The 20,981-nt window shown below is 33.7% G+C and overlaps 1 protein-coding gene across 1 annotated transcript in view; it reads right to left on the bottom strand.

Annotated features, from left to right (window-relative positions):
* Window positions 1-20,981, bottom strand: part of LOC105211631 (potassium voltage-gated channel subfamily H member 4) — a 70,997-nt gene that overhangs the window by 31,296 nt on the left and 18,720 nt on the right. The window contains 3 exon segments of the mRNA XM_029039859.2: window positions 44-272; window positions 1,454-1,692; window positions 17,576-17,713. Of these exon segments, the coding sequence (XP_028895692.2) occupies window positions 44-272; window positions 1,454-1,692; window positions 17,576-17,713 (606 nt within the window).

Genomic DNA, 20,981 nt, shown 5'->3' on the forward strand with positions numbered 1-20,981 from the left:
AAAGCATGCATATTTTATATACATTTTTCACCACCCAACTCACCTGCTATGAATAGCGCCTCCACAATAACATCCGATACCATGGTTTGGCGATCCGCTTTCGCGAATGCCGCATTGTATGGCACCAAAACGGCCACATAGAATGTCGACACCAATATAATCCAGTCCCAAAAACCCTTGAAAACACCATAATGCGGCAGAATGAAGCGTGACTTTTTTATTGATTGCGTTTTGTATTCGGGAAAAGGCGCCTCTGTTGAATGCAATAAATTCTGTGTGGGAAAAATTTTAAAATAAATAAGAAAAAAACATATTTAGTAGGAAAAATGTGAAAGTTATTAAAATTTGTGGTAAAATAAAAGGTGAAAAAAGCAAAAAAAATCAACCGAAGTAAGCTCGATAAAAACGCGCTAATTGCTTGTGTGACAGTAGAATACACGCCACTCACTAGTCTACAGTTGTTGTTGTTGTAGGTGTATATAGCGCGTGGCGAAAAAAGGATTAAATTACATTTAATCTGTCAGCGCAAGAATTATTTGTATAACCGTGTTCTGCCTGTTATTAAGGCACACAAAGGGGCGTGTATTTGAATAGAGAGACACACTCACAGGCACACTCTCACGTTTATTAGCCGCCAGCATTGTGAGTTGGATATTGCATTTATGCGTCGCTAACGAATGTAATATGATTCGTTTTACACACTCGATTGCCGTTGTATGGCATTAGTTTAATTTGTATGTCTGCCGAATTTAATTAAGAGGCAGAAACGGAATGATAAAGGAATGTGTGTGTGTAAGGCATATAAGTTGTATGTGTGTTTAAAGGGGAGAATATTATTGATTAAGTCTCCTTAATTAAATCTCTCTGTATATTTCAAAGTTTTTCGAAAGATTTTTCGCAGGAAAGGCATTAGTTTAAAAATGCTACCTATGCGCACAGGAGCTAATTGATCAATTAAGTGGCCTTTGCTCGATTAAAACGCTGATTTAGATCGATTTACCATACAAAAAAATTTCATTTTTCTACATTAATTAATAAAGAACGTATTTGTAATTACATATAAGTTCTTTGTCTGTGTGTTGTGATTCACACTACTCGGAGGTAGGTGTCGCTGCTGTCGAAATAAATAAAAAAATACAATCAGCAGATGGAACATACCAACTTCTTATGAAAGGCAAAAACAAAAATATGTACCATCTGATCGATTATCGATTCGCTGACAGTGCGATTTCTTAATTAAAATTTTAATTGATCAATTAAAAGGCTATTAGACTTCTTTGTATCAAGTACTCGAGTATATATGTATAAAACGATCACGATTTGTTCTCAACATTTGAATATTTTGATAGACTTCTACTAAGATACTGACAGCTATACAAAAGAAATATATGTAACAAATAATCCAAACGACCACCACCAAACTCACCTGGTGACACTTCAAATGGCTACTCACATTTCCCAACTTCAATTTCGTCTTCACCTTCTCCGGCTTATAGTGACCGGACAGTTGATAGAGCACCGCACGACTACGTCGTCGTCCCATATTACAGCCAGCAGGTACATCCAGATTATTGCCCTCCATGCCGTCGCCATCCGCCTCCGATGTCGGTGGACCGCCTAGGCCCGGCAGGCCGCCCAAGCCCAACATGCCAGCATTGGAACCGGCACGAAAACGCGCGCCCAACAAAGCAGCTGTAAGGGCAAAAACTTTGCAGCGTAAACGAAAAAATTGCGAACAGAAGCAGAAGCGTTAAGTGAAGATAAGTGGGGAGGGGGTTGGCAAAGAGAAATATTTTTCGAAGATTTCAATTTTTGCACAAACAAATGCAATGCGAAAGCAAATGAGGTGTAAAAGAGCATGAAATAAAAATGCAAAAAGGAGCACAAAGAGTAAGAGTGGGTGAGAGATGTGCAAAAATGTGTAGAAAAGTGCATGAGGTTTCGAACGAGCGAGAGAGAGAGAGAGAAAAAGAGAGAAAAAAGAGAATGGATAAATAAAGGTAAGGATTATTAATGGTTTCTTCTTGTGATATTCATAATTTTATTGACATATACGCTAATTTATATAACTGTTTAGGTGCATGTGTAAGCATTTATAATGTTGCGTAAAAAGGAAACATAATGAAGTGTTTTGGCCTGGAAATTTTTTTATTATTATTATTGTTTTTCTTTGTTTTGTGCTGAAGGCTGCAATTTACGCACCAAATGTGTAATCACTTTTAATTAAATATATATATTTTTTTTTGCTTCAAACTTTGCATGCCAAGGCGAACGGCTTAACTGTTTATGAATATGTAAATAATATGAACTAAAACTAAGTACTTGCTAAATAAGCATTCGTGGAAGTTCAGTGCATGCCTGAGTGCAGCCATTAGTGGCTGGGAACTTTGCAACAAAAAAGGCATGCAACACACATATATTTACATATACTTAAGCTTAAAAGCATATATATATATATACATACATACACATGAAAAAAATTTTTTGTATATCGTTTGCCAGTAATCGACCAGCCAAAGCTTCCTTTTATTCTAAACAACTTTTGTGATTTTTTTTCTTTTCTTTTTATTTTTCATTTTCACTTTTATTTTTGTATTAATTTTTTTTTTTTTTTTGTTTTTAACCCAACGCATTGTAATGCAGCCGTAGTTGTCGAAGCGTTAAACAGCGAAATTTTGCTTTTGCATTTTCATTACTGCAGCGAAACTTTTCTCATTTTATAAGCAAATATTAAAATTTTACAAAGTACTTTCTCACACGCTGCACGCAAGCGTCCTGCTTTGCCTTCGTGGCTTTGTTTCGCAGCGGACGAGGACGTTTTCATTGCTCAGCGAATTTTAAGCGTTTTTCTACTTTGCACTTTACGCATTTCACACACTTTTTTGCGCTTGCTTCTCTGTTTTCCCACAAACTTCCTAAACTTCTTTGCCCACCAGCGCGCGTTCTATGCTCGAAATAAGCGCAATTTTAATTTTTATTAAATGTTTAGCGTGTTGCTAGTGTAAATGGTACTAATCGCTCTAATAAAGCAGCTAAAAGTTGTGGAAATGGATATAATTCTTTTGAGAAATGTTATTTATAATTTAATTAATTATGCAAAACAAATTGAAAAATAAAATCTTCAAGGCTTGTATTCAATGAATTCTGCCATAGAAAAACTAGTTTTGTATATCTTTGTATGCTACTACAGTATCGTTCAAAATGTGTGCGACTTATTCTCACAATTATTTTATATTTCCAATAACACTCAAAAGCAGGCAGTTATGAGAACACACAGATTCAGAAAACGCCTTACTATGTGCGAAGTATCGAAAAAATACTAATTTTTTTTTAAATTGCTTATAATTGAAAGCAACTTAGGATTACCCTGAAGTCGTCTAAGAAAAAAAAAATTGAAAATAGTATTATCTAGCGACTTGGTATACAATAAATTCATTAGAGCGAAAACAGAGTTGCCAAATATTTATATTTTATTTTTTTCTAGCTGCAATTATTTTTGTTTAAATGTTCGAACAGAGTTACCACATAAACAAAATTTTAAAAATTATTCTATAGTGAAGTTTTGGGTATCTGATGACAAATGTATAGAGTTGAATACTCATTTTAACCAAAACGTTAAAACGAACAAACAAATGTGTTACATTAAGTACCTTAAATAACGAAGATCGGGGATTTTTAAGTACTCGGTTTAACAAAAACATAAAGAAGACATATGTGGAGAGAGTTAAAAATCAAATAATATCGTGGTAAAAGTAGAATTAACAAGTAAGGAAGGGCTAAGTTCCGGTGTAACTGAACATTTTATACTCTCGCAATTTATTTAACTTTATTAATATTATATTATACACATATTCGTCATATATATTGTATAAAGTCCATTGAAAGTTGGAAACCATAATATTAGGTTAGAAGCACCGAGTTCCTCATGTTCGATATATGGGGCCTTAAAAATCTATGGTCCGATTTCGGCGATTTTTTAATGGGGCTGCCATACTATAAACGTAGTATTTGTGCCAAGTTCTGCACCGATATCTTCACTAGTGCTTACTTTATATATTGTAAAGTAAACGAATCAGATCGTCTTCAAAGTTCTAGTATAGAGGAAGTAGGCGTGGTTGTGAAGCAATTTGACCTATTTTCACAACATATCATTGGGATGAAAAGAAACTATTAGAAACCAAGTTTCATTAAAATCGGTCGAGTAGTTCCTGAGATATGGTTTTTGACCCATATGTGGGCGATGCCACGCCCATTTTCCATTTTGTAAAATAATCTGAGTGTAGCTTCCATCTGCCATGTCTTATGTGAAATTTAGTGTTTCTGACGTTTTTCGTTAGTGAGTTAACCCACTTTTAGTAATTTTCAACCTAACCTTTGTATGTGAGGTGGGCGTGGTTATTATCCGATTTCTTTTTTTGGGCTGTATTAAGAAGTGGCTAAAAAAACCACTGCAGAAAGTTTGGTTTATATAGCTCTATTGGTTTCCGAGATATGCACAAAAAACCTATTTGGGGGCGGGGCCACGAATGTCTGTCCCCAAAAAAATTACATCCAAATATGCCCCTTCATAGTGCGATCCTTCATACCACATTTTTTTCCATAGCTTTATTTATGGTACTTTTTGTGTTTTCGTTTTTCGCAATTTTGTGGGCGTGGCAGTGGTCTGATTTTGCTCATTTTCGAAAGCAACCTTCCTATGGTGCCAAGAGATAAGTGTGCCAAGTTTCATTAAGAAATCTCAATTTTTACTCAAGTTACAGAATATGAAGAACATTCGGAAAATATGCACTGCTGCTACTAAAAAGAAATATTCCATAGTGGTGTATTTGCAGAATTGGTCCATTTTGGAAGAAATTATCTGATAATGCATACTCTTCAGAGCGCCAGGGAGAAAAATATCCAAGGAAGGAGTGGCTGTCATTTTATGCAGCAATTAAGATGGCACTATAGAAGAGAAGTGGTAAAGAAGAACACTATTAATTTATCTTATTTTATTGATTGAACCTAAGGAAGGAGCCAACAGAGCGAACGACGATTAATTAAGTTTTGAAATACATAGCTATAGAAATTTACGAGAATCACGAATGGAAAAATTTTTTGATCTCGTATAATGAATATAATGAATTTGAATTTTCAGCACATTACTTCTTTCAAGGCAATATTTTAATTTTTTAACAAATAATTTAATAAAACAGTTTTTTAAACTGCAATTTATGGATATTTAACTATTTTTTATTGAAAAACATACCTCTAAGTGAGTACTCGAATTAACGAAAAATTCGATGTAACGAACAGGCCTGACAATTAATGTGTTCGTTATTTCGGAAAACCACTGTACCTAAAGTCAAAACTCTTCCAATATAAATGAATTCTCCAATAAGAAAGTAAATTGGCTGCCTGGTTTCAGTTACTATACCACGCTAGAGTGACGACATGAGTTAACTAAAATTAATTGAAAGTGAAGTTCATAGTAAGGAAATTCCAATTCTTCTCCAATCTTTCTTTTACGCCAATAGCAAATGATTTTTCATATTAAATTAAAAACTTCTTTCAAAACACGAAAGCTTGCTTTTCATGCCTGAATCTGCAAAAGTAGAAGTTCTAGCTAAACCCACATAACTTAACTTAACTTCTTAAAAGTTAGATTCTTTCGGTAATTTATATTATTAGTCTTTACTCCATTGTTAAAAAAAAATAAAATTAATTGAAAATACTTCCAAATTATTAATCACTTTCTTACATTAAACGCCCGAGCCAAAAAGCGTCTCACAATTGAGCTAAAACAAAATTAAATGATTAATAGTACAAAACCATGAAAGATGTATCCAAAACTCAAAACAATAAAAAATCGCATGCAATATTACACAAAAAGCCCTACACACTTAACACCCTACTTCTCTAATAACTGTAATACTATGCCACGAATAAATCATCATAACAAATCAGAGCGCCGCAATAAATTAAAATTGTCTGCGTTGATTGCAAAGAAATTTCGCCGCCAAAGCGAAAAGAGAATGCCTGCCAAAATTAATGTAAAAAGGCTACGCGCCCGGGGTATTCCTAACAAATAAGCCCCACAAAATGCCTTTTTCTTTTCTTTTTGGTTCTTAGCAATGTCCAACACGCAGCGGTCACTTTCATTGCGGCAATTTCTTTAAAGGCTTGATAAGTTGTTTGTATGCAAACAAATTGGATTTTAATTCAAACAATTTGTGGCCTTAAGAGGTTGGGCCGCAGACCATTGGTGGTCGGGTGGCAGGTTGAGTGTCTTAAGAAAATTAAAAATTTCTTCTTTTTTATTTTGTCTCAGCGCAGACAAGTCGATATGCTAATTTGCATGAAGAGTATTTTGTAATCGAGCGCTTTTGGATATGCATATATATATGTTTGTACATGTATAATGGTACTTGTAGTACGCCAACGGCAGTGGCTTTGAACCCGCGAATTGCTGTTGGTGAAAGGTTTAAATCAAATCGCAAAATACAAAGCAAGCGTTGATTTCTGTTGTGTACATGGCTTGAAGCGTGGGGATACCAGTGCTAAAGCAAAATGAAAATGATTCCAAAGGTTTTGCCGTTATAAAATAGAAATGAAAGAAGAAATGGGGTAATTCAATCAAGTTTGAATAAGCGACATTTAATGCATTTAACGTGGTTCAAAGGCTTACAGAAATGCGAAAATTATAAGATTAAGTTCAGAAATAATGCAAAATATTATAAACTATATTTTGACAGTGTTACCACCTGTTCGGAAAAAAATTATGGAGATATTCTCAGTGAATTTTAAGTTCATTTTCTTTTTCTGCATATTTTTAAGCAAAAAGTAGTAAAGTATTTTACAGAGTTGCCATCTCGGAAAATAATTATGTGGATATTCTCATTCGAGTTTAACCCTTTCATGCCCAATGTTGCCTATAGGCTTCTAATTCTCGTTATTTAAATTTTTTTGTCCAGCAGTTTTTTCAATTATGTAGCCTTATGTGTGTAGGGGAAGTTGTGACCCGAGTTTAGCAAGTTTTCTTATAGAGGCACACTATTTGGAAAGAAAAAATATTTCCTTTAAATTAAGGATTAAAGGCACTGAGTTGTTCCTCTTCGATAATCGGGGCATTGAAATGTTATAGTCCGACTTTAAAATTTTTTTCATAAGTGATGCCACAGATCATATACAGTATTTGTGTAAAGAGTTTTATTCCGCAATCTTCATTGGTTCCTAATGTATATATGTGACCTGGTCTACGAAAAGGGAGCTAACGTGCGAAAACTAGTTTTCTGGGAAACAGCTGTTAAAAATAAACAACATCTCATCTTCCATCCGAATCAACTAAAAGTGAAAATTGATTTTTTGACACCTAAGCCCCCTTTCCGTAGACCAGGTCACATATTGTAAAGTGATGGAATAAGATGGAATTCAAAATTGAGTTATATGGCAAGTTGTAGTGGTTGTGAACCGAGTTCATCCATTTTCCGCACGTGTCATCAGGGTGTCAAGAAAATATTATATACCGAATTCATGGAATTTATTGTGTTGAGAAATATATTAGGTCTACAACTTTACTTCCGCTGTTTTTTTTTTTTGTAAATTTATGGCTTTTTATTCAATGTATTGGTCGTCGCTAGCTACTACTTTTGACCATTCTTTCTGGTAAATGCGTATTTCGGGTAAATGTCGATAATTCGGCTCAAAAAATGACATTTTCAGTTGAAAATAAGTTTGGGATGCAAACAAATATTTTGTTGGGTTAATGTTAACACAAATGTCCAAGGTCGATATAAAACGATTTAATCGATTTACTCGACCAGTGCTTGACCCTAGAGACAATATACAAAAAATTATATTTGGAGGCCCAAAAAAAATACATCCAAATGTGGCCCCTACTAAGGCGATACTTCTTACCAAATTTTATAACTAATAAGTCTAATATATAGCTGTACTAAAACAAATATTAGCTCCGCCCATATTAATTCGGGCATGAGCGGGTTAAGAGTATTTTCTTATCTAATTTGTATCTCTTTAAGCTAATTATCAGCAAATTTTCTGGAAATTTACTTCTAGAAAGACTATAAGTGACCATTAGAGGGTTAGTGTGTCGCAGGACGTATTTTATTTATATGGAAAATGGAAAATTACTCCGTACCGAATTTTCATAGAATTTGCATTCAAATGGAGTATAAATATGTGACGCACATCCTTCAAGTCACAGTGTCTGTACCAAATTAACCCTCTTTAGTTCAACCATACAAGTAACATAGAACTTTTTTTTTGAAAAGTTCCCCGAAACATTTAAAACATTTTATTATATACAATAACATCACGTTTAATCCAGTGTCAGGACGGTAAATCTCAAATTATTCAATAGACTAGTTAACGACAATAATTTTTCCATTCAATAAATTTCCTTTTTATTGGCCAATTTTGTTGTGGATATATGCGAAAAAGAACATGAACTTAATGCAAACATTTTACGGTGAAATAATTACAGCTTAAAGATTGAGCTCAATCGTTCAATATAATGAAAGTCAAATTTAATATCATCGAAGCGCCAATACACACCCATACATAATTATACATACATGAGATCATACGTTGCTATAGAGCATGCGGCCTGTAATTAAAGATTAAGCTCGAGCGTGTATACACGAATATACACTTATATGCAGAAATCTCCATGTATATGTACATACAGAGTGTATTTGTCCTACTGAATAATTAATAAAACACAGTGCAAATGCCATATTCTTCTGCAACATTGCCGCCGATAACAACTGGTAGTTGTGTCGTAATTAATTACAAATGACATCCGCTTTTCTATGGTTGCGAATGGAGCGTGAATTGTCACTTTTCACTGACACAAACACGCATACATCCACAGATACAGGCTTATGGCATAGCAAGCTGGCAGCGTATTTTCCACTTCATTACGAGCAGATTGCGTGTACAATGACAACAAAAACATATTTATTTGCTTGCGTGTACAGTTATATACGAATACTATACATACACACACATTTAATAATTACTTTCCGCTCTGTCGGCGCTTTGCTCTGTCAATTATTTCCGCAATCTTCTTAAATGCAAGTTAATCTTCGTTTCGAGCGTGAGCGGCAATCGCTGCAGCGCGCAATAAAGTTTATGAATTTCGCAACTTGAAAAACATGTTTGGATTTTACAGTTGAATGCGTTAAGCGCTTGGGAATATTACTGCGATTTCGCGCAATTTGTTAAATTATTTGATTTGATTTGATTTCGGTATAAACAAATAATTCTGCTCATATTATGCAGTTTTACAGCTGTTAATTAATATTTTAATCCTTTGAGGGTGGACAAATTTAATAAAACGTTGCATATTTTTAGGATGGAGCAGAATAAATGCCACAGCCATTTCACCTCTGAGTTTTAGTTATTGTAAATACAATATATTTGCTGTGCTATTTCCAAAATTACTCATTATAGAACTGTCTCAGAGAAAATATATATTTCAATTGATGTCACGCATACACAAACGGTATAAAGAGTAGCATCAGCCTAAAGGTAGGCACAGTTTTTGTAAATAAAACGGCTTTGACATATACCCAAACTAAATCACTCACATGTTTACATTAAGCAAATTAGTGAAAATATTATCATGTACTCGATTGTTATTCTACTTCGAAGTCCTTAAATCAAGTATATATTGATAAACTTTCCCGAAGGTTTGAAAATTGGTTTTAAAACAGGTTCTTCAAAAAGAATACCTGAGTCGTTCAAAAGAATATCAGATATAGGTGAACTGAACAGTCCAGAATTTCAATCCAATTAACAACTGTCAACTCAGAAACATTTATCGAAATAATTAAAGGGATATTTGCTGTCGTGAAAACAACAACTTTGTTTTATCTTTTTTTCTAATAACATAGTATACATTATTGTAGAATGTGTGTACTTCTGAATCTTGCTTTGTCTTTTTAATTTTTTTTTCTGCTGATTGCCATTAGTTTTAATACTAAATCTTCCCAGATTGCAGTGAAATTGTTGCATTCTTACTGCCACTCACTCTTTTAGTGTTCAAAAACTTTTAATTGATCTTAGACAGCGAGTTGAAGCTTTCTTCTATTTAAATATTATTGAAATATTATCTAAAATATGTTTCTTATAAAAGAAAGTACAAAATTACTTAAACTTTTCATTAATTTCACTTTAAAAGCTGAGCAGACTTAAATAACTCGATTCACCTAATAAATCGTTTTACTACTTTCACTTTCACTGACCAGATATTCACCATGCGCCAAATCTTGGAAAAGACCCTTGAAGGGAGGATCGACACACAACACTTTTTTGTCGAACTAATACGGCTATGTAAGTTGACGTTGAGCAACACCAAAAGCTTCGTCATGATTGGGAAGGATCTCTCCGAGCCGTTCGATAGCAAACGAGGTTTGAGACAAGGTGACTCACTATCGTGTGACTTCTTTAACTTTATGCTGGAAAAAATTATACGAGCTGCAGAGCTAAATAGAGAAGGTACATTCTTCTATAAGAGTCTACAGCTGCTGGTGTACGCCGATGGTATTGATATCATCGGACGCAACAACCGCGCCGTTTGTTCTGCTTTTTCCCGCATGGATAAGTAGGAGAAGCAAATGGGTCTGGAGGTGAATGAAGACAAGACGAAATATCTTCTGTCATCAAGCAAACAGTCGGCGCATTCGCGTCTTGGCTCCCACGTCACTGTTGACAGTCATAACTTCGAAGTCGTAGATAATTTCGTATACTTGGGAACCAACAACTCCAACAATGTCAGCCTCGAAATCCAGCGCAGAATCATTCTTGCCAACAGGTGCTACTTTGGACTAAGTAGGCAATTGAAAAGTAAAGTCCTCTCTCGGCGAACCAAAATCAAACTCTACAAGTCGCTTATCATTTCCGTCCTGCTTTATGGTGCAGAAGCTTGGTCGATGTCAATATCAGATGAGACGACACTAGGAGTTTTCGAGAGGAAAATTTTGCGCAAGATTTATGGTCCTCAGTTGTCATGTTGTCCGTCATGTTGTCCGAATGGACGAAAACACTCCAGCTCTGAAAGTGTTAGTTGCAGTAGCAGCCGGAGGAAGCCAAGGAAGAGGAAGGCCTCCACTCCGTTGGAGGGACCAGGTGGAGAGCGACCTGGTTACACTTGGGATCTCCAACTAACGCCGAACTGCGAAGAAAAGAGAGGAGTGGCGCCCTCTCATCGATTCGGCTATAACTGGCTAAACGGTTCAACGCTTAATTACATGACATACATACACATACTTTCACTTTCTAAGTAAATTATAAACATTTAAAAATCAGTACATTAAATATAGAATAAGCTCATTTTTATATTATTTTCTTCTAAAAATCAAGTTAAAACCACAAATTCAATTGCTACTAAAATTGATGATTTGATGATTCCGAATTTAATCGAATCAATCAACTGGAAATACTGAAAGACAGTCAAAACAAAGACAAAGATCAATAGATTCATTTATACTATCTACATATCACTGACACCCCCTAAAGTAAACAATTCAACAGGGAATAAAAATGAATAATGCATGAACAACGTCTGACTGCTGAGCAAGGAAAGCTTGTGGAAGCAGAAGAACCAGCTAAAATGCCAAGAAATATGTCAACATTTAAATGTAAATAAAATTCAATGCATCGAATATAAATATATCACCGACCATATATATATAGAGAGTCATAAATATCAAAAAATAATATATACTATAGATGAAAATTTGCAAGTAAAAATTTAAATGTTGAAAATTTGCGTTATTTCTTTTGACTTTCATGCAAGCGCATATTTTCCAAAGTAAATAGCAAACATACGCGCAGTGTATTTTTTTATTGTCTGCCTTGCCAAAAATGCTTGCCAAGTTCACCGTAAATAACTTGGAAAGTTAAATGCAAGCCACAAGCGAGCAAATGCCGCTGTGCGGCTGTCGGCTGCTTCAGATGATTGCTTGCGGTCGATGACAGAGCAACCACAGCTGCGCCACTGCAGCAGTAAAAAAACAAAAACATAAGCTATAAAACATATTTCGTTTTTTATGTGCACACAGGTATGACAGGCATACGGGCGGACAGTGGGTCAGTCATTGCCCTGCCGCAAATGCTTTCACTGTTTTGTAATACAAAATTTATTTGAGTTTAGTTGCCTTTAAGCTGCTGTCGGTGCTGGCATGCTGGTCGATTTTGATATAATATTTTTTTTTTATTGTTGTTGTTCGTATATAAACGCTTAACTAGAGCCTACTGAAGCGTAGCTAATATATTTAGTAGGTCTCACCTGCTGACCAATAAGCTTAATCATCGTTATTGAGGTGAAGTCTTTTTACTAAATCGGTGCTTTAAATGCGATTGAACTTTTTATTGTGGGTCATAAAAATAATTCCATTTAATGTGTTGGCGTGTAGAGAAGATATTTATGATGTACTTGCGTGCAAATACATATATCACAACACAAAAATAATACAGTAGAGTACGAATTATTCACCACAATTTAAGGTTATAAGTAAAATACCTGATTTTTCGCAGAAAATTTTAATTGAAAAACACCAACTACAGCATATCAATTCCAAATGTCTCAGAACACACATGATATTTAATCAACCCCCATTCAAATAACCAAAATATTAGCAACTACAGTTGCAGGCATTTTCTCCGAAACGCCTTAGCTAGAACACTCAGTCGTGAGAAATCAACTTAGCCAACCAATTAGCAACTATTGGCAGTAAGAGCTACTCACTCAATCACACTAACCACACCAGCAGCCAAGTCACCAGCTGAGTATTATACACATCACCATCGCCAGATTCGAGTACGTGTTTCTGTCAGTGTTTCTGTAGGTGCTGATTTTAGGCGTACGCGCTGCATTCATTAGCAGCATGCTGCGCCAAGCATTCAGCACTTTACACTCACGCAATGGTATTTCGGGAAATCGCATTTCGCTCAGTTGCCACATCCATCATCGGGTCTTATCACAACAATCGCTCATCATCATCAACAACATCGGTATCATCTCCTGCACTAATCCGTTTGATGTGCCCACCCAGGGGTATATGTAACATTGTTGGTGAGTCATTCGACGCAAGGTGGAACATGTCCAAATGCCTGCATAATTGAGGAAGTGGCCATAAGTGTGCTGGCACGTAATTGAGCGGCATATTGATGAGGGTTCACACGCGCTAGGCGCTGTGCCTGCTTTATGAAGCTATTGTTTGGTGCTGAGTGGAGTATGAGTTATTTAGTTGGTTAGAGATAAGGATACCGATATATTTGAGTTGACAAGGGTTTTTCGCAGTTTTGCGATTATTTTAAATTTATAAATTCATCAGCGGTTTATTGATTAAGTGTTAAACCTACGTTATCTATTTGATTAGTAATAAATTGGGTTCAATTGAGCTGAGTTTTTGCAAGGATATGTGTAGTGGATGATGTATTACATTTTTGTATTAAGAAAATGAAAATGTTAAAATATTTAAAGATTTTTTGTTGCTTTTACTGATTTCATTTCATTTCTGGCATTCGTTTCAAATGGCCTATCTTTATATATTGCCTCACTTTCTACATATTTCCAAACTTATTGACTTCACATTTTAATCAAAAATATTCATCAACTTTAATAACAATTGAGTACTAAAGTATTTATTTACTAACCAGTCTTAAATAAACAACTTCAAAGTCAATTGTTAGCTAATAGCATAATATTTATTTACCTTAAAAGCTTTTGCTAAGTTTCAGGAATTTCAAATATTAGCAAACCATACACTTTAAAATGTATGTATGTTACATTATTAAACAAATAATATTTGTATAATTAAGTAGCTGCATTGTACAAGTGTAAATCAACCGCATTTGCTTACATATATGTGTTGTATTTACATTTCCACTTTATCTTTGATGTGCAATTAACCATATGAGAAATCAATTAACTGCTTTCAATAAAGAAAGGATCGAATGTGAAGTGAAAGCAAATCCATTAGCATATTAGAAATAGCTGGAGGGGTGAATTTACAAAAAGTTGCATGAAGCGAGCAAATATTTGTTTTACATATGTATGTGTTGAAAGAATTACGAGGGTAGTGCACAAAGTAAGCGGACTAGAGAAAAAAAATCATAATAAAATATGTATAAAATATAAATTGAGATCCTCGAAGGCTATATAGCTTTCAAAATACTTAATTTTAGCTACCTTCACCTATAACAAAATATATATTTATATATCTCATATAAGATAATGTAAAATCTATATTAAATCAAAAATATAAATATATTGTTTACTTAAATGCCAAACTGTACTATAGTTCTCTATTCTCTATTCTATTCTCCTAACAAAAAAATTATTCATTTCGAAAATATATATTATTCTCCACTCCTTTACTCTCTAGCAAATATGCCAGCACAGCAACCCTCGCATGCATAATTATGCAGTGTTCATTCAGCAGTTCAATTTAAGTTAATTGCTTTCGTGAAAGCAAACAAATTTTATCCTATACAAATTTCAATCAAAGATTCGAACACACACAAGCGAAAAAATATACTCGTACATACATAAGCTACAATATACCAAATATATTTAAGCATGGGGGTGAAAATGAGTAAACATGCGAGCGACGACCTCACACAAGTGCTGATACTTCAAAGAATATATACACATATGCATTTACAAGCAACACTGAATAAATTAACAAATAAACTCTGAATCGTCTGCATAATTAATTAAACTAAGTATCCAAATGCAAATTAATTGTTTCATTTCATGAAATTAAATATCAAATATTTTAGTAACATCAAAATTAGTTAAAGAACGAATTGTTGCAAATACAACATTAATTAATGCACGACATTGGATTGCAGGCAAGATGATAATTCTTGGAGTAAAGATTAGTTCAAAACAGCTATGGGAAGGTAACAAGCGATCACTAAAATTGAAGATAACGGGAGGGCCAATACTTTTAAAACAGAATTTCATTATTTTTTTCCTATCAAATGTGATCGAATTAATTCAACTAGAAATACGATTGAGATAAGAAGAGCTGAAGTGTATTATAGAACATAAATTAATAAATGGAATCAGCCCTGAGTCAGTACCTTTACAAGGAAACTCATGAATATACACTAAATCGATAAATAATTGAATCAATTAAGGGGTTACCACACCCTGAACGCATGAAATTCAAATGGTTTTTAGGAATATTTCTGACAAAACTATTTGAGGTAGGTCTTATTTACATATATTGCCAATTTAATACATAACTTAAGCTTTCTAAATATAAAAAAATGTTTTTAGTTAAAAATGCTAGAGATTGGCGCGGATCAATTTTTCCGGAGCATTCCTTGATGGTGTACATGATTGACATTTCATGTAAAATAATATTTTTCTTAAAATGAGATAAATTTTGGACAGAGTGAAGTGGATGTTTTTTTTTAATTTGTACGAAATTGGAATCACTTCAAAAATGATTTTATATTTTGAGCTAAAAATACCGTATAAAAAATTGAATCAAAATTTTTCAAATTATTCAATCGAAAAAAACCCACGTCACTCTGTGGAAAATCTATTTAGGAAGATGCATTTTAACTTTCAAGTCAATCGGCGTGCTCCCACCGCTCTGACTTCTAATGATCATAACTTTCGTGGTTATTAAGACATTGCTTTCAGAGACATCTCAAAATACTCATTAGATATAGACTTTAAAATTGAGCAAAAAATAATTTTTTTTTTTTGAAAATTTCAGGGTAGCGTAACCTCTTAAGCCACAAACAAGATAATCTATGAAAAAATAAAATTTTCTTATATTTATATAAGCATATTTGAACACCGAACGGCTCCAATTGTCTCAGTTAATTGACCTTTTAAAACAATTCCATAATTAATAAGCAATTTTTTGTTTATGTTAGCCATTCATAAATGGATAAATTAAACTTCCAAACTGAACTGAAAAATGCACTTTACCCAAAATTGAATATGTAAGGCAATTAAAATGTGAAAATTTAGTTCAATTACAAACTTAATTGAGTTCGATTAATATCTAAATAGCTTATTAAATCTATAGTTTCGAGTAGTAGTTTTAAAATTAGATTTAATAAGCTAATTGTTCGCAATTAAGATGTTAATGGAACTCAATTAAGTTTGTAATTGAACTAAATTTTCATCCGCTGAAAAATCTGTTCAGGCTCGATATACTTATATATAAATTTAGCTAATTGAATGAAACGTCAAAAAAATTCAACAGATCATTAAACTACGATGGCCGTATGTCCATTTTTTGGGCAAAACTTAAAGTCTACTTCTTTGCACCCGCGCAAGAACTCTGAAGAGTATCACTAACTAACCCAAAAATATATTAAAATTACAACAATAACAAAAACTTAGCAACAGTTAAGTCGCATCTGCGGTTAGCCAATATACATAGATACAGCGCGTACACCCGCATGTGTGTGCTCTTTAAATGTGTGCTGTGCAAATTGCTAATAATACCGGCAGTAATGAGGAAATGAGATTTACGAAAAAAAGAAACCGAGCAAGAAAAAAATATTAATATTTTACCAACAGTCGACAAGTGTGGAAATGGCAGTCATTTTATTGAAGCTACTGGCATTTTCGCGTAAAAATGCTTGGATTGCGGTTATTTATAGCAACGCCAACGGCGGAAGTAACAAGCCAGCTGTACGGTATGACGCTGCAGTAAAAACTCGAAATGGAGTGTACGAGCATAACGGCAAGAATTCAAGCGCGAAAATACGTATGCAAATGAAATGCAAAAAAAAAAAAAAGAAATGTAGAGAAAAATTAAAAAAAAAGAATCTGTTGAAAGCAGGAAAATTCCAACTTAAGTCATTCAACAATGGCTGTTGATTAAGGCACATTTCTCGGAAAATTATAATTGCGGTGTATGCGGGTATCGTAAGCCATGGTTACTTTGGCATAACTAATTTTATTTTAATTTAGTGGCAGCAAATTTTAGAACAGAAAAGTGCGAAGTATGTATAGCTATTATATATTTGAAGGAAAAAAGTATGGATTTCTAAAATATTTCGCATGCAAATTTGCAGTACAATACATGAGTAATGTTAACTTTTGTGCAAAAAAAAATTTCGTTAGAGGTTAGAATTTTTGTTTCGCATGCATGTGTGGCTGTGTTGAAATATGTTAGTTGTCATTCCAAGCATTATTTTATTAATAAATTCTTTAAACTGAAGTAATTTTATTTATTTTATTACCATAATTTTTTTTAAAGCTTGAAAAAAACTTTATACTGACTACAAAATTAAGAAAAAAAAAATATTTTTAATAATTTTTTTTTAATAAAGCTTGTAATGGCATCATTTGCAGATATTGTGGTTTTACAAATGTAACAAAGGGGTATGACTGCCTTCATATAAATAAAAAAATAAGCTACATTGCCATTAAAAAATCTCATATAAGCATTTGTGCACAAAATATTGAAAATAATAATATTTAAATAACTTTCTAACTTTTAAAAATTTTTAAGTCATACCCCTAATAAAATCAAAAAATATTCCAAAACATATTCATAATTTTTTTTTCTACACTTTGTCAACTTACCGCTATCACATTCTTCATTGACATTCATCTCCAACATTTTTGTATGTGTAATATCCTTGTGCGATGCCAAAAAGAGCACCACATCCCGTTTCTCGTTCTTAATTGGCACAATGTCAAAGAGACACCAAAACGGTGAACCTGCAAATGGAGAGGTGACGAAGTAAAATTAGCTTATTTGCATAAATGTCGAAGGTAAAAGTGTTTATGTGTGTGTATTGAAGGACTCAAAGTCGAAAAGTTGGAAAAATGAGCAATGCGCTAAGCTGGCAATTACTTGTAGCTAGCGACTGCTGTTGACATGGTGTATACGTAATGCATATATATTTCGGTATTTAATGTTTGCTAGGGAAGCTTTAAATTATTTTTAAGGAAGCTGCATAAGCGAATATTTTCGTTTATGTGTTGAAGTAAGGATGCCTGAACAGCTTGTTTGGCTGCTCATATCAATGAGGTTTATTTTACTTACTTCTAATAAAGTTATTATTATATCTTCTTTAAACAAAAATATAAAAAATAAAAAAAATTATTTTATTTTCTTATATTAACAATCTCATACGCTCAACACTTCTACCATCACTTAAAGGTCTCTCTTAAATATCTAAATTCTGATAGCCGTCATATCACTTACACCCTCAAAGTTGACGAGCACACGTACAGCCGTGCTAACAAGTCACCATCATCACATTCTCACCATACAAAAATGCTTTCGTCTCCACACAAATGAATCAGAAAACCCCACCAGACTTAGACTAGACCAATCAGTGCTATGCAAAAGGAAAAAAAACACGCCTTAAAGCATACTTTCAGGCGCAACAAAGACTAAATTATGTGTTACACACATACCACGCGCTGTTTGTGTTTTACTTTTATCTCTTTGCTCTTCATCTACTTACACTGTTATTATACACATAACGCCGCGCATAGCCTTCAAGCGAAATAGCCTTTGAAATATGTGCTTGCACTCTTAATGACATGCATTTACTGGTGTGCTTATCAATTTGACACACTTTTTGATCTTATATACGAACATATATAGTATAGATAACTACTCTACTATGTATACTAGTGTGTGTGTGTGTGTGGGAGTATGAGAAAAAAATTATATAGTTAATTTAATGAGACCTTACTGCTTGAGCGCGCATTCAAGCGACTGTGAACACTTTAAACGGATGTGTGTGGGTGTGTGTGTGTGAAGGACGAGTGGGGAGCAAAATGCTCAAGAATTCAGTAAGGTTGATTGGCATATTGCTTTAATAGAAATTACTTAGAGTGTAATTACATTTACGCGCATTGCCGTAAGCGCTGATAAGGGTATAAAGCAAATTTTAGGAGTGATGACTGCGCAATTTTTTTGGCAAAGAAACTTTAATGAGAGTGATGGTAGCGCAATTTGGTTAGTTTGTTAGATTAACGGGACTCTTCAGTTCTACGAAAAATCTTAAGAGTAAAAATTTTTCTAGAAAATCCTGTAAGAGCGTTGCCACCCAATCTCGACCAAAAATGTATTTTATAATTAATAACAATTTAGTAATTAAACAGAATTTGTGAAATTGTTTTTTGTTTTATTAAAAAAACTTAATTTTCAGCGTTGCCACTCAAACAAAAAATTAATTATATATTCAACAACAATTTAATCGTAAAAATTTTCCAATTACACGGAGTTTCTTGAATTTTGCTTGAATCTAAAAAAAAAAAGAATTTTCAGCGTTGCCACCCAATCTCAAACAGAGAATAAATCTTAAATTAAATAACAATTTAATCGTAATAATTTAATAACTTAATGGATTTTATGAGATTGTTTTTAAATAAAAATATATAATTTACAGCGTTGCCACTCAATCTCAAACAAAAAAATAATTTTATGCTCAATATCAATTTAATTATAACAATTTAGTAATTAAACGGATTTTAAGATATTTTTCTTGAAATTTGAAACATACAATTTTTTGGCGTTGCCACTTACTTGAAAAAAATGTAGTTAAACAGGTTATAAAATAATATTAATATTGGTTGGTCTTTATAATAAAGTATAACTAACTATACTTTACACGATTTCTCAGAGGATTTTGTTTGTCTTAAATTTGATAGCATTCAACAATTGAAATTATACACTAAAGCCCCTTAAAGCACAAATCAATCAATAAAAGAAAGCCAAAAAGAATGTAATGTGCATTTAAAGCCCAATAAACTGTTTAGCCCATCCACCCACCCAAACCTCCGCTAATTCTTATCAGACCAACATTTACGAATTGAAAAGCAAACGTCATTCAAGTCATGGCTTTTGTGCGCCATCGAAACACAAATGAAGCTATTTACGTATAAACTTAACGCTCATATGATTTTATTTATTATCAATACGAATACGTGTCCGCTTTGCGTTGAACGTGTGAAACGGCAAAAGTTACGTATACACCACGCCACGCCGTCTGTGTCATTCACACTGAGAGGGAGCAGGCAACAGCGTGTGCGACGTGCACGCTTTAACTTCAGCACCTCGATCGACTATATACGAGCTAAATACGTGCACACAGACTAATACAACAAATTGCTCACTTACAGTTACAAATGCACAGCGTTGAGTAAATCCTCACAACATGCTCCCCAGTGACTACCCAGCACAGTGCGAGAGTGGAAGTGATATATGTGTAGGAGTTATCGGATGAAACAGCATACAAGTAATACATATATATGCAATACATATAACTAAATTCGACCTACTGCCTCTCAGCATCCTTTTGTGCCGATCGAACAGCAGCTGGCACAATAAAAAGTCACTCGAATAAGTTTTTGAGTGGGCGGCTTATGTTAGCTGACAATGATTCTCACTACACCCTTTGTAGATTTTTGCTCTTTTCATCTGTTCGACTTGTTTGTAATTTTTACAGTTATTGTGCTGTCATACACACTTTGTCTGCCGAATTGTATGACTCCCGCTTCAATTCAGTAAGTCCGTATACATTTATGTTAAGTATACATAAAGTATTGCGTGCATATGTTACAAGGTAAAAGCGCTTAAGTCGATATTTTTATATTTTTGTGTGCAGAAACACACTTCTTTCAAAGAGAGCAAATTTTATTATCACTACGAGAAAACTAACATTGATCTTAATCTCTCTAAGTACTTTGAGTCATAATAACAATTTACTCACTGAACTAAATGTCCAAACTATAATTTTCAGCAGCGCTCAATGTCAAGTTAAGCTATTTTATCTTTTACCAACAACTTAGTATAAACGCTAGTATATCGCAACAAGCTGTTGCCCTTTACATAATCTTGCACATTGATAAATTGTGACTTTTGTTTGGCGTAAAAGTTTCACTAATTTGTGGTTAGTGTAAGTGAATTAAATTTTATTGCCAAAGTTTTAAGTAATTTGTTCTTCCGTGTTCTTAGCAAATGTCTAAC

Source organism: Zeugodacus cucurbitae, chromosome 6, assembly GCF_028554725.1.
Source record: "Zeugodacus cucurbitae isolate PBARC_wt_2022May chromosome 6, idZeuCucr1.2, whole genome shotgun sequence".
Taxonomy (NCBI): Eukaryota; Metazoa; Arthropoda; class Insecta; order Diptera; family Tephritidae; genus Zeugodacus; species Zeugodacus cucurbitae.